Consider the following 15,202-nt stretch of genomic DNA (forward strand, 5'->3'; position numbering starts at 1 on the left):
TGTGTGTGCGCTCTGAGTTCCCCCAGGCTCACTTCCCACCCTGCCACCTGCTCCATGGGTCCAAGCTCCTCTGAGCCTCAGTTTCCCTGCCACTAAATTGACTGTCCCCTGGCACCCCACCCCACAGGGCTCTGGACCCAGCCCTCCTGGCTCCTCACCGACAGGTCGTCCTCTCAGCTCATTCCCATAGGCCGCCTTCCTGCCTCGGGTAGTACTGCAAAGGATTGGGCCACAGGTCCTCGATGATGATCTGGTAGGGGACAAAAGGTCAGCTGAGCACAGGGCCCCCGACCCCGTTCCCCAGCAGCCGGGACTCCAGCATCTGCGCTGCTGACGAAGGCTGGCAGGGGCCTCACCCCGGCGATCCTGTTGGATCCTGGGCAGCTGGGGTCACACAACCAGTTGAAGAAGTTCAGGCCGCTGGGGTCTCGCCTGCGGCTGGCAGCACCACGTTCATAATCCCAGAACCACTGGACTGGAGTGCAACGAGTCTCCCTATATCCTGCGGGACGAGGAAACGTAAGGGAGGCTCTCCGAGGCCTAGGACCCACGCCAGCTCTCGCTCTCAACCGACGACCTCTCCCCCTTCCTGTGCCAAATCCCTGCACTGCCCCGAGGACCCCGCACTCCTCCCTTTCCACCCCCGGGCCCTCATGCCGGGAAGCCCTCCACCAGCTCCTCTGAACCTCCAGCCCACACCTACCGCCGATGCTAAGGTGATACTCCTTAACGATCACGTCGTTCTGGAAGTAGGGGTTGCTCCCAAAGTAAAACTTCAACCTGCAGCGGTACTTGGGACGACCCAGTTCCTCCACCTGCCGCAGGAAAGCAAGAGGAGGGGGACGGGGAGGGGTCGTTGACCCTAGGTGTTCTGCGTGACTGACTGACCGCAACTCTCAGCAACTCAACTGCACCCACTCCAGCACAAACCCCACTCCCAAGGCACCACCGTTGACCTCAGGCTCCAGGGCTAACCTCTAAATTGGTCATGTAGCTGAGCATGTCTGTGTCCTGGTCACATATCACAGCTGATAACTGGGGGTGATTCAGGATCTGCCTTGGGTCAAGGAGCCTCGACGTCAAGGGCGACAAGAAGAGAACCAGGAACGCCCCGGCCCTTCCCAACTGAGAGCCAGGGACGGAATGCGGCCTGTGCAGAAAAAGCAGGCACTGCCCCCTCTCTACCTCCCCAGCGCTTGCCCTTTCATCACCCATGCTCTGCCGTGGGGCATCGCAGGGCTTTGAGGATCAACAGGGCTGAGGCTCCCGGGGCCCAAGAGGGCAAGGCCAAGAGCCCACCCGCTCTCCCTGCCTACGTCCTCTGTGGCCTGTGCCCGTGCTTGGCTGGGCCAGGAGGCCAGGAGGCAGTCAGTCACCACTCTGGATGTCTGGATGGGCTCGGTCCCCCTCACGGCCCCGTTTGCCTGTGTGCTCACCCGAGGCCCTGGGCCCTTGAGGGACCTTCTGTGCCCACAAGGGGGCTGCTCCGCTCGCTTGCAGCATGGCTGCACACCCAGGGTCCCGAGCAAGGGCCTGGCAGAGTCAGCCACACAGGGAGGAAAGGGGTAGGGCGGGAGGAAGGAGACAGAGAGACAGACACACCCAAACCCTGACGACAGATGTAGAAGGAGGGCTGGGAGGGTTGAGAGAGAGAGAGAGAGAGAGCGCGAGTGGGTGGGGGTCATGGAGAGGGAGAGCTAGGGAGGGAGGAAACGTGTCTGTGAGCACCTGGGCCAGCGGCCTCGGCCTGCTTCAGGAGGGTCTGTGGAGACACAGTTTATAGCACAGTTTATAGCGCTGAAATCAGGCAGCCTGCTGACTCTCAATGCATGCAAGTGCCGCACAGAACCCTAGGTTTCCCGGGAACTCGGCAACCATACACCGTCTGAAGGACACGGAATGAGGCAGGCAGCCTCTCCATCTGCCCCATTTACCCCCCAAATCCTTTCCTTCCAACATGTGCTCTGAGCCAAGTGGGCTGGGCTTCACTAGGAGTCAAGAGTGTTGACACGGGTTCCGGGACCGCAGAGGCGTGTGGGGGTGCTGAGCCCCAAAGCACTGGTACGGAGCTTCCACTCACAGAGGACTCCACAGGTCTCAGGCTCTGCCTTTCCCGCCAACGCGCACTGCCCGCACCCACCTCCTCCCGGACCACCCACTGCTGGACCCCAGCCCCCTAGGCAGCGCAGAAGAAGGGTAGGCCCAGGGTTCGGGGCTTTGCGCCCCCTGCTGGCCCAGCGGCCTACTGCTGGCAGGTGCCCATTGCTGGAAGGGTGGGGTCCATGGTTGGGGGAGCCCGGCCCAGCTTCACAGTTCTCTACCCCTGGCTCAGGCTCAGGCTCTGCTCCCTGCTGCCCTGCTCCCACTGTCCTCCCCAGGGGCCAACACCCAGCCGGCGCGATGAAGGAAGGATACGGCGCGTGCCCAGAAGCCAGGGATGCCCTGGATGATGGCCCTCCTTCGAGCCAGGTGACCACTCCGCTTCTGATTCATCCTGCGCTTGAGCCGCAGGTAGGCCCTGGTGGCTTGGACATCCACAGAGCGGAGCGCTTCCTGAACCACCTGCAGCGCGGCAAGTGCGGCCACGGCTGTGTAGGGCCGCGGCACCGGCTCTGCCTGCGACAGCTCCTTCGGCTTCTCGACCCGCTCTGCTTGCGCCACCTCCTCGTCTTGCACCGCCAGCACCTCCTCCTCTTGCGCCGCCAGCACATCCTCGTCTTCCACCGCCACCACCTCCACATCCGCCACGATATACTGCACCACAAGCACCAACACCTGCCCCGCGCCGGCCTCCTCTGGGCCACGCGGGGCCTCAGCTTCGCGCACAGCCGCGACCACCAGCCCGGCAGCCTCCAGGACCAGAAGCGCCCCCGCGTGCCCGCAGGACCCGGTCTCCCTGAGGGCCCCCGCCTCCTCACCGCCCCCGTCTGGGACCAAGTTGGTCCCGGATTCTGGGGCACCCCCGCCTTCACCGGACGTCGACTCCCTCTCCATGTGGCCGTGCCCCTCAACCCAGGCAGCTGCGGAGGGCAGGCGATGGAAGCGTGACCGGCAGGTTCCGCTCCCGCGCCGGGCGTCGGCGGTGAGCAGCAGCAGCCTCTCAGAATGCGCGGGCCCGGGGCACACATGCGTACAGGGACCCGGGGAGGTTGGGGCCGGCGCTAAGCGGCGCGGGGCGGGGCGGGGCGTGCCTGGGGGAGACCCGCATGCGTCCTGGGAGCAGCAGAGACTCCGAGCCCCGAGAGGATGCGGGGTTCTCCCGGGTCTCGCCCGGGATAGGCCGTGGGCGTGGCCACCACCCTCCTAGGCCCCTGCAGGCCCCAGAGCTAGCCAGGAAGGGCGCCCGGGACGCCCCCCCGCGGTGGCCTCCGCGCCTCCCAACCCCTAACGTTTTCTGCACAGACACCTCGCAGGCCTTCCCGCAGGTGCCCTCGTGTCACAGTCCCGCTCGTCCCTTTCACATCCGTCCCTCTGGGACCCCTCGCCTGACGCTAGCTTTTGAAATCTAGCGGCTGAATCCCGTGTCTCCCCGCCGCCCGAAAGCCTCCCACGCTCCTTCTTAGCGGAACCCGGGGAAAGCCCTGGGGGTACCGTCTGGTGCTCCAACGGAGCCGCGTCACTGTCGCCGAGCTTATGCCCTGGAACAGCCCAGCGGTGGAGGGAGCCAGGAGCCTACCACCAAGCTGCTGTGTGCAGGGGCCACCCCCCTCCACACCCCAGCACCACCCCGCTCCACCCAGCTTTCCTTCAGAGAAGGAATCTGCACACAATATCCTTGCCCTGAAATTACGTAGCCAAGAGCCACAGTCCCTGGCCACCAGGGTGCACACAGAGCTTCTAAGCCGGCCCCAGCCAGCTCCCCCACTCGCACTGGGAGGCATGCTAAGGGGCCAGACCTCAAGTCCGGGGACTAAATGCATCTTTCTGGGAGCCCGCTGCTGCTAAAACCAGCCAAAACCGGCTCCCGCTGGACTTTCCTCTGCCCGACCTCTTTCCCTTTCCCGTCTCTGTCTCTTTTCCTCTTTGCATTCTCTTCTGTCGCCGCCAGACCTTCATGCAAGGGCTCTCGGGGTCTTCCTTCCAACTTTGCTCTGAGTGCTCCCTTTGTCTGGGTCCGTCGCGCTGAGTGGGTACCAGCCGGGGAGGGGATGGCACACCAACCAGGTGCGCATTGACAGCACATGTGTCCTTTCTCAGCAGGTCCTTGGGGTCCGAACCACACCTCATGCAGGTGCACTCCAGGGGGGGATCATGGGCCACATAGGACGCCGGTCATCGAGGTGTGAGGAAGTCCCCGCGGGGCATGGCAAGGCTGCCAGCCTTACGGTTGCCTCATGGGAGTGCCTCCCATACGAAGGATGGGTGGGTGTGTCCTGGGGGTTTTTGAGCCGAAAGAAGCAGGAGGAGCTTCCTTGAGATGAAGGGCAGGCTGCTTGGTGGGCCCAAGTGTCTCCGTTCCCCACGTTAGCTGTCAGTGCAGAGAGGGACGCCTGCAGTGAGAAAAAGGCATGGCCGCCTGTGGCGAGCAGGCAAATTATCTGAGACTGTCCCTGAAAAGGTCCCGGCGTTGGCGTGACTGGTGCCATCCAAACTGACCAAGAGGAGGGTCCTGAGGGTCCCGAGGCAGAAGTGCCCTCGAAACAGCACAGCCTTGCAGATGGGCGAGGCTGCGGTGGTGACAGAGAGAGGGGGAAGACAGGGAGACTGGGAGGAGAGGCACCATAGCCCAGGGGGAAAAGAAGAGCTGGGGAGCGAGGGGGGCAATGGGAAGGACGGACAGAGTTCAGGACGGACACGAGTGTGCAGGTGTGGGGAGGGAGACACGGCGACGGAGCGAGGAAGGCCGGAGGCACAGAGGGAGGCTTTGGTCGTACAGAGGGTGCAAGGCGTACTGGCCCGAAAGACATACCGCCTATGCAGAAGGGACCCCCCCAACACACACCCGATTGCGGAAGCCAAAGGTCCGCTGAGCAGAGCTCCATCCAGTGGTGTCAAAGAGGTCAGCAATCGTGTTCCCTGAAAACACCGGTCAGACAGCCAAACAGGAAGTCACGGCGGCGGAGGAGAGGGTGGAAACAGACAGGGGCTTACACAGGAACCGGGTCTAGCAATGGTGGGCGCCAGGCGGCCCTGGTCAGTAAGGAGTCTTCACAGCCATCTAGGACGATGTAGACGACGGCACAACGGGCAGCCTTTACAAAGCTGCCCCTGCCTACGCTCCGTGCGAGAGACTGACCTTTTCGTCCCGTAGCCACAGAGCATTTGAAAGTGGGACGAGTGAGAGAGATGAGGGACCTGATGACCTAGGCGTGGCCCCGGAGATCCCTCCCCCTCGCTGGCCGGCAGTAAGAGCGGGGCTGTTCCTCTGTTCCCAAGGATGCGTCACCACATGGCTTACGGCGCTGGCAGCCAAGGACTCCTCGAAGACTACTGAGACAGCCCCGGCCTCATCTCACTCCACGTTGAAGAACACGGGGCCCAGAAATTCATACAAACTCAAGTCGGGCCAACGGCCCCGCATCTGTGGCAAAGCAGAGACTCACAGGGCCAAAGGCCATTATGCAGGCCCAGCTGCGCTGATATGGGCCCAGGCATGGATGCGACATCCGAGACGTGACGGCACAGGCCTGGCCTCCACTCCACAGCATTGTTTCTGTGCCGGAGAGGATGACCGTGTCAGCAAGAGGCAGGCCCCTTGCCAGACCGGTAGCGAACACAGGCACTGGGTCCAATGGAAAATGAAACTACAGGCCCAGCCATGCTGTGTGCAGTGGATGTGCCTGAGGACATCCGCAGGGAGCCCTCTGGAGGACTGGCATGGCCATCCCCCAAACCCAGACACTGGCCATGTTTGGCGCTGGCTCATCCTTCCCTAGCCTTGACCTCTGTCTTTACCCCAGGGAAGACATGAGGCCTGATAGCTGGCCTGTTGTTCATCTCCTCCCGCTGCCCAGCACCACCATCCGCACGGGAAGGACCTCCCCCCGCTGGGATGCTGTCCCAGAGCTTATGTGTCCTAGACCTCTGGGCAAGCATGAGGGCCCATGCCTTCCTCAGAATGGGGATTCCAAGGCAGCATCGTAAGCAACAACCTTATACCAGGAGCTCAGGCACACCACCTGCTCCTTTCCGGGAAGGAGCTCACTCGTGAGCCTCCACACAGGAACCTACAGGAACACGGGTGACATCGGTCTTCTACATTTCAGTGGTTTTCCGCGGGGGCCTCCGTCGACCTTGTCTTTCACCCCGGCACCAGGCTCCGTGGGAAGTTTTCACGGCTTCTGGTCAAGGGCAATGCTTCCTCATATGCGTCTCAGCAGCGTGAACCTCCCTGGGTGGGACAGATACGCAGACACAGACACACGGACACACGGGCACTCAGGCACTCAGAAGGGGGCTCTGCATTCCCACACCTGGTCCCTGAAACAAAAGAAAGGAGATGCCACATGTACACACAGACACACACACACATGCACACATACGCGCGCACACACACACACACACACACACACAGAGTGAAAATAGAAACACACCCGATCAGGCTCCATTCAAACACACAGACACACACAGACACACGTGCTCACGCAAACGCACCGAACACACTAAATACACACATGTATCTCTGGAACTCTGGCATGTACACCAGACATGCATGCAGGCACAGAGGTGCTCGTAAGCACACACACACACACACACACACACACACACACACACACACATCATAGAGCTGTCACAGAATGTCTCTGGCAGAGGCATAGACATTTGGTCCCAACTCAAAAGGATGTTCCCAGGTGTGACCTGGGACACTCGTAGTCACACACACACAAGAGAACACATCCAAAGCATCTGGCAAACAGGCATACACAACTGACCCCAGCACATCAGAGCATGCACACTCACACAAACTTACCCTTGAGGAAAGGGAAGAATGTAAGCAAACCCTTGTTCTGCATCCTAAAGAATGCACGTGTACTCAGGCCAGCACACACACACACACACACACACACCCACACACGCAGACAGGCGAGCAATTTGCGAACCCACTGTACACACTACATACACACTCCTGCATATGGATCTGAGGCCTGCTCACCATCCCTTGCATGGAGACACATAGGCGCTTGCAAAAACACTCGGGACACACCCAGTTGCCACAAGGTCTCTAGCACAGGCATACGCATTTGGCCTCACCATAAAGACCATACACGTGTGTGCCCAAAAATACTAACATGCGTACCCCACCACCTCTATGGCCTCGAGCCCACAGGCATAATATCGTGACACATCGGAGCATGCACACACGCTCATAGCCCTAAGGCTACAGAAGCATGTAAACAAAACCCATCATCTGTGTCATAAAGAACACACACGTAGCCACTCTCTCAATCTCTCATACACACACACACACACACACACACACACTGACACACTTATACAATCACAACGAGCTCTACGCACATACACAAAACACACACACGGAGCATGCATCCCTGCCCTCCCCCACATACAGCTAAGCTTGCAAGCACACGCACACACGCACACACGACGACACATCCAAGGTCTCCGGCATCGGCGTACACAGTTGACCCTGCTCAAAAAAGAAGTCTGCCCCTGGTCCCCTGCAATCCATAAACATCCACAGAATTGGACACACGGGCATTCTCACCTGTCTAAAACACATACTCCAACGCACACTCCCTGAGGATGCAGACACATATGAGGAAAACACACGACCTCCCTGACATAGAAATGCATACTCAACCGCTCAAGCACACCCACACGTGCACGCACACGCACAAAAGCCCATGCAAACCCACATGCATTCCCAGCACACATCCTATCTCTCTCACGGACTCATGCATGCACCCTCAGCCCAAACACTGGACACAGAACTGCACATGGAAACATACACCCACAACACACACCATAGCTCTCCAGCCCTTGTACAAAGGAGGCCCCAGAGAGACACAGACACACACACATGCACTACAGGTTGAATACTGAAGAGGAGGCACACAATGCAGACACCTGGTCGAGGGCATAGGGCCATTCCCCATTGCCCCTTCACACATACACAGACACACACACACGTCCGTGTGCAGGCGCAGACCTGCCCTCAGCGGATCCCTCACACATAAACACTCAGGATGTCCCCCATCCCATGGAGCACACCTGCGTTCCCTCACACATCCGTGGAACTGTCCCCTGCGCTGCAGGAGGATCTGTTGCCACAGGGAGGGACCGTGAGCGACCGCCTCATCTTTGGTCCTCCCACGACCCTCGGTTTTGCGGTGGAACTGACCATGTGGCCGTGGCCCTGAACCCAGACAGCTGCGGAGGGCAGGCGATGGAGGCGGGACTGGCAGGTTCAGCTCGGACACCCGGGCACCAGGGTGGGCAGCAGCCTCTTATCCGAGTTGCGGGTCTTTAGCACGCATGTGCACAGGGCCTCCGTGCATCCGGGGCCGGGGCTGAGTCGGCGGGACACGGCGTGCTAGCTGGGAGTCACGCATGCGGCCCGGGAGGGATACAGACTCCGATCCCTGCGCAGAACGCTGGTTGCTCCGAGGTCTAACCAGCGATGAGGCAGTTGGCGTGGTCACCACCAGCCTTGTCCCTGGCAGGCCCCAGAGCTAGCCAGGAAGCCTGCCCTTGCCGCGCCACCACGGTGGCCTCCGCGCCTCTCAACCCCTCTCGTTTTTTTTTTTCAGAGACACATCACAGGCCTTCCCCACAAGTGCCCTGGTTATCACAGGCCCACTCGCCCCTTTCTCATCTGTCTGTCCAGGACCCCTCGCCTGTCACTAGCAATTGAAATCCAGCGGCTGAATCCCGTGTCTGCCCGCCGCCCAAAAGCCTCTCCTGCTCCTTCTCAGCAGAACGGTGGGAAAAGCCCTGGGGGCATCAGCTGGTGCTCCAACTGAGCCACATCACTGTCCTGTAGTTTTCCCCTTGACCTGCCCAGTGGTGGAGGGAGCCAGGAGCCTACCACCAAGGTGCTGGGAGCTGGGACCATCTGCCTCCCGAGCCTACCACCTCCCTCCCGGCTTTCCTTAAAGAAAGACACTGCACACAAAATACTTTCCCTGAAGTAAATTAGCGAAAAGAGCCAAGGACCCTGGCCACCTGGGTGCCCACAGAGCTGCGAAGCAGCCCCAGGGAGGTCTGGGTTGGGACTGGGAAGTATGCTAATGGGCCAGACTTTTAATCCAAAAAGAAACTGCAAATTATCTGACAAAGCCAGTGGCCAAATGCTCCCACTGTGCTTTCCTCTGCCCGACTCCTTTTCCTTTTTCTCTGTGTCTCTTTTCCTCTTTGCTTTCTCCTTCATCACGGACATTCTTGCAAGGGCTCTTGTGTCTTTCTTCTAGCTCTGCTCCTAGTTCTGCCTTAGTCTGTGTCCGCCACTGAGTGGAGTACCAGCCAGGGAGGGGATGGACAAGTGAGCACTGACAGCACACGTGCCCTTTCTCAGATACCACGTGCTTCCGGGCTGAACCACACCTCATAGAGTCCAAGAGCCAACGGCGACGGGGGTACTGTGGCGGGCGGGATAGGACACATGTCGCCTGAGGGGTCAGGAAGGCCTCCTGGGTGACGGCAAGGCCATCAGCCTTGTGGTTGCATCATGGGAGGGCCTCCTTTAAAAGGAATGGGTCAGTGTGTCCTGGGCAATTTTGACCAGAAAGAAGGTGGAGGAACTCCCTTGGCGTTAAGTGCAGGGTGTGTGGTCGCCACAAGTGCCACTCTCTCAATCTGCTTCTCAACACAAACAAACACCCCTGCAGGGAGAAAAATGCATGGCTGTCTAGGGGGAGATGAAAAAATGTCTGAGACATTCCTTGAGGCTGCGCAGACTGCAGAATTCCTGGTACAATCTAAACTGACCAGCATGTGCCTTCCTGCCCAAGCCATTGGAGGAGGCTCCTCCTGGGATTACTGCAGGAAAAGGAGCAAAGCCCTGGAGAGAGAGAAGGCTCCGGTGCTCACAGCGGGAGGGGGATGAAAGGGAGACTTGGAGGAGAGAGAGAGAAGCCCAGAGGAGAAGAAGAGCTGGCGGAATGGGAGGGCAGGGAAGGGAAGGGAAGAGAGGGAAGAGAGGCACAGGGGCAGGTGGGATAGGAGTGTGCCGGATTGGGGAGGGAGAGACAGGCAGGGAGCAGCCAGGAAGGGTTAGGCAGGGCGGGAAGGACGGGTCTGCCTCCAGCTGAATTCATACTTTTCAAGGCGTATAGACCCAGAGGACACATTGCCTGTGAGGAAGGGACCCGCCCCCCAAACGTGGGAAAGCCAAGCAGAGCTAAATCCAGTGGTATCGAGGAGGGCAGCTGTCATGTTTCCCGAAAATATGAGACAGCGACTGAGGAAGTCACGGAGGAAGAGAGGGTGGAAACAGTCAGGGAGTACACAGGCACCAAGTAGTGCAATTGTGGACTGCCCTGTGTCAGTAATGGGGCTGCTCAGTAATGGGGCTTCACGGCACGGGAGTACGATGTGGACGACAGCAGAACGAGCAGGTTTTGAAAAGCTGGCCACATCTATGCTATGAATGAGAGACTGGCCTTTTAGTCCCAAAGTCACAAAGAATTTGAAAGTGGGAGGAGCGAGGCTAAGACCTCAGAAGATGGACTCTGCCCTACATGGTCGAAGCAGCCTGCGTGCACTTGGCCCTTAGCCAGGGGAGCATGCTGCATGGGGAGTTGGTGAGGACTAGGTGTGCCCTCTGGAGACATTTCCCTTTTGGTGCTCTAACCGGATAGGGGGTATTGGGCACTTTCCTTCAGACCCTAGGGAAGAAGGCATATCAGCCTCAGGGACAGCATGAGTCAGAGAGCACACGGGTAGGTGTACTGGGTCTCGCATTCAGCTATACTCTGCCCTCTCCTCTACGGACCATCTGGGGGACACCAACCCAAACTCCTAGGGAAGCCGCAAACGGGATCATGGGGCAGCGTGGGGTTGCCTATGCGTGAGCGTGTCTCAGGACATGTGAGTGTGTGACTTTTGGGTGCCTGGGAGGGTGAGAGAGTGTGTGCATGACAGAACATGAGAGTGACCGAATCAACGTGTGTTGGGTGCGGGGTGTTGGCTTTGCTCCTTATGTATGCGTCGGGGTATGTGAGTGGCTAAATATTCTGAGGCTTAGGGAGGTTTGAAACCGATGGTGTCCGTGTCCGTGTGTGTGTGTGTGTGTGTGTGTGTGACACACACTCTCCCTGGCATTCATTCTTCCGTCCAGCCAGGAGGGCCAGAATGACAGTGTCATCTTTCCTACCTTCCCTCGTCCCACTTTCCCCTTTCCAACAGTCCCTCCACAGGGCCTGGCCCCCACTCGCTCCCGCTGTATCTGGGGCTGAGAGGATGACTGTGTCAGCAAGGGCCTGGGCATGCCTGTTTAGAAGAAAGGAGAGCACTGGCTCTGGGGTTCAAGAGACTAAGGAAACTACCGTCCCACCCTTGCTGTGTCTGAGCCCATCCACCAGGGAGCATCTCTGGAAGAGGGTCATGGCCATCCACCAAAACTTGACACTGGACATGTCTGGCCCTGGCTCGTCCTTCCCTTTCCTTGTCCTCAGGGAAGACATGAGCCCTTTCAGTCAGATGGCCTTTCGCTCATCTCCTCTCCCCGCCCACCTCCACCATCCCCGGGGAAAGGACCTCCGCCACGCTGGGATGCAGTCCCAGAGCTTGTGTGACCTAGACCTCGGGGCAAGCATGCAGATTCCCTTCCACGGAATAAGGATGCCCAGGCTGCGTGGTAAGCATGGACGGGAATCCCATGAGCCCCGGCACCCCACCTGCCCCTTTCCATGAAGAAGACCTTGTGTGAGCGTACCCACAGTAACACACGTAAGCACGGCTGACATCGCTCTTCCACATTTTAATAAATTCACAGGGGGCCTCTGTCGGCCCTGGGTTTCTCCCCGACACCAGGCTCGAGGGGGTCCCTGCTCGAGGGCCCAAGCTGATCATTCGGCTCCCTCTGAAAGGTCCTGGACTCTTTCCGGTCAAGCGCAAGGCTCTTGCGTATTCACCTCAACATGCTGAATTTCCTGGGAGAGACGGATACACAGACACACAGACACACAGGCACACATGAGGAGGCCGGTGAGTATCCTCTATGGGCCATACACAGGTTTGCTAGAGGGTTCAAGACCCTTTCGGGGATCGGAGGTCATTCTGCCCTGCCCTGCCCCCTCCCCGGGCCTTGATGGCGATCGCCTGACATGTCCTCCAACCACGTAGCAAATCTCTCTGTGCAAGCTGGCCAGTGTTCTCTGGATGACTGCGGTGGGCACAGGAGATTGCCCTGGGAGATGGCTGGGAAAACTCTACCGATGAACACAGAAAGCTAACGGGGTGACGCATGAGCCTTCACACCAGGGAACCCAAACATCCGTGCCAAGGGTGGCAAGAGGCACTGAGGCGGGCTCAAAGCTGAGGCGGTGCTCAAAGCTGAGGCGCCTGCTTCTCCAGCTCTGCTTGTTGGTGTGTCCTGACCCGCGTGCCTCAAGCTCCCCAGGCAGAACCAGTTTGAAACCGCACTCCCTGACTCATGCTGATGCCCTTTGCACACGGGGTCACTGCCTCTAGAGCGTTCCGCTGAGCCGCCGTTTCCTCATCTGGGACGCCCAGGTCCCACGGAGGCCTACGGAGCATTTTCAGCACCCACGTACCGGGAGTCTCACCTGCCCTCCTCTCAGTTCCCTCGGCTGGGGCCTTCTTCCTCACGTAGTACTGCAGGGGATTGGGCCACAGGTCGTCCATGACGATCTGGCAGGGGAAACGGGGCGGGGCTCAGAGGCCCATCCCAATCTGCTGGGGAACTCAGCCAGGTTCACGTGCGCGGTCTGTCCCCAGGACCCACCTCAGCTATCCTGCTAGACCCGGCAAAGCTGTGGTCAGAGAGCCAGTTGAAGAAGTTTAGGTTGCTGTTGTGGTGTCTGCGGCTACGGGCCTCCCGTTCATAACAGGGGTGCCACTGGATGGGAGTGGAATGAGACGGCTCGTACCCTGCAGGAAGGTGGGTACGTGCAAAGGCGCTGCCTAATGCATCAGGTGCGACCCTGCCGCCTCCACCTGCTGCCACCCCTCCACGCAGAGGCTCCTTACCAGCAGCCCTGAGGACATACTCCTTCTCAACGACTTCATTGCGGAAGTAGGAGTTCTTGCGAAAGAAGAGCAGGACCCTGCGGCGATCACGGGGAGACCCGAGTTCCTCCACCTGCCGGGCGGCAAAGTGGGGAGGAGGGTTGAAATGTCTGTCCAGCAGACCCTTCCCCTCCTGGCCTTGGGGAGAAATCGCTTCCGTTATCCCCTCTTCTCCCATTCCCCAGGCTGGCCTCCATCTCCCGGGCCAGACCTGCAAATCCGTCATGGAGCCAAGTATGCCTTCATCTTGCTCACTGAGCATGGCTGACAGCTGCGGGTGGTTCCCAAACTGCTTCGGGTCAAGGACTCTCCAGGGCTGTAGAAGAAAGCGCTACAACAACGGAGCACGTCTGCACAGCAAGTGCAGCCTTGGGTCCCTACCGCTGGGACCCACTCCCTCCTCACAGATTGTGTCAAGGCCCCCTGCGCCCCCGCACGGCCCGCTGCATTCGTTAAGTCAGGTGGTTCCCTGCTGGGCGCTCACAGAGAAAGCTGGACCCACGGCCCCGTCCCCGGCACATCGAGGACAACCTGCGGCCCCACCGGGCACCCCCACCCGTTAGCAGGAATTCGAAACCGCCCCGATCACCGAGGCGTGAGACGGGGCCCCTGCCACAGGAGTCTGCTGCACTAGCCCGGCCACATCGGGGTCCCTCCACGAAGGTAGCAAGGATACAGCCTTGGCCCAGAAGCCAGGGATGCCCCGGATGAGGGCGCTTCGGTGGTCCAGGTGACTCCGCCGCCTCTGCCACAACCTGAGCTTGAGCCCAGAGCAGGCCCCGCTGGCGTCTTTGTGCAGGGGCTCCAGCTCTGACTGCAGGGCCGCGAGAGCCTGGAGCAGGGACGGGGCCGGACCTGGCCGTGCCTCTGGCTGTTCTTCCCCTTCCCGCTTCTCCTGCTGCTCCTGCGCGTCTCCCTCCTTCTGGCTCCCCTCCCAGGCCTCTTCCCTCCTGTCTGCCTTCTCCTCCTCCTGCACAGGTACCTCTGCAACCTCATCCTCAACAGCCTCCTCATCCTCCTCCTGCCCCTCCTCTTCCTCAGCCTTTTCAGGCTCCTGCACCTGCTCCTCTTCCTCAGTCTTCTCTTCCCCCTCAGGCTCCATCTCTTTCTTCTCCACCACCTCCTCCTCCTCAACATCCTCAACCTCCCTCTCCTTGTCCCTGCCACCCTCGGCCTGCTCAGCCTCTTCGGCTTCCTCCTCAGCCTCCTGCCACTCCTGCTCTTCTGCCACCTCTTTCTCCATCCCAAGCTCCTCTTCCTCTTCCGTCACCTCCTCAGCTTCTCTAGCCTTCTCCTCTGCCTCCTCTTCCTCCTCCTCTGGCTCCTCTGGCTCCTCTCCCTCCTCTGTCCCCTTCTCCTCAGCCGCCTCCTCTGTGGGCTTCACGTCCTCCGTCTCCTCCTCAGGCGCCCCCTCCTCAGGCCCCAGCTCCCCTTCTTCCTCCGCTTCTTCCCGCGCACCAGTCTCCTCAGCCTCCTCTTCCTCCCCATCCTCCTGCCCGTTCTCCTCAGCCTCCTCCTCGGACTCCTCGGACTCCTCCGTCTCGTCGTCGTCCTCCTCGGTCTCCTCTCCCTCCTCAGCCTCCCCGTCTTCCTCAGCCTCACTCTCAACCTCCCTAGCCTCGTGGTCATCGTCCTCCTCCTCCTCAGTCTCCCCGGGGTCCTCCGCCACGCCGACCACCACAAGTTGCCACACCAACATTAGGTCATCCCCGACGAGCACAAGCTCCACCGCCAGGATGGCGCCCTCTCTCTCCCAACGGCCTTCCTCTTGCTGCCCAGGCTCTGCCGCCATCCCACCGCCTAGGCCCAGCAGCACCTTCGCCTCTCTTGCGGGGCTGGGGCTATATGTCCACGGACAGCCGCGTCCTGATGGACCCCTCCCTCGACTGAGTTGGTCAGGATTCCGGGGCAGTCCCGTGTCCCACGTGGCGCCCGGCTGGGGCAGCTGCAGGGGAAAGGAGCAGGGGCGGGTGAGCGCGCGGCTCCCGCAGGCGGCCGGGCAGTGGAGCTCTGCGGCCCCGCGAAGGGTGGACGTCCGCCGCCTCCTCCC

The 15,202-nt window shown here is 60.1% G+C and overlaps 1 protein-coding gene across 1 annotated transcript; it reads right to left on the reverse strand.

Annotated features, from left to right (window-relative positions):
• Window positions 1-9,471: 9,471 nt before the first annotated feature.
• LOC309856935 (uncharacterized protein) lies at window positions 9,472-14,944 on the reverse strand (the record flags this gene model as incomplete). The annotated part of the gene is made up of 6 exons (XM_082718742.1): window positions 9,472-9,539; window positions 12,690-12,774; window positions 12,869-13,014; window positions 13,114-13,225; window positions 13,364-13,441; window positions 13,829-14,944. 6 exons carry the CDS (start codon window positions 14,942-14,944, stop codon window positions 9,472-9,474), a joined length of 1,605 nt encoding a protein of 534 aa, XP_082574868.1.
• Window positions 14,945-15,202: the final 258 nt, after the last annotated feature.

This window comes from Mustela nivalis (assembly GCF_964662115.1).
Source record: "Mustela nivalis genome assembly, chromosome: Y".
Taxonomy (NCBI): domain Eukaryota; kingdom Metazoa; phylum Chordata; class Mammalia; order Carnivora; family Mustelidae; genus Mustela; species Mustela nivalis.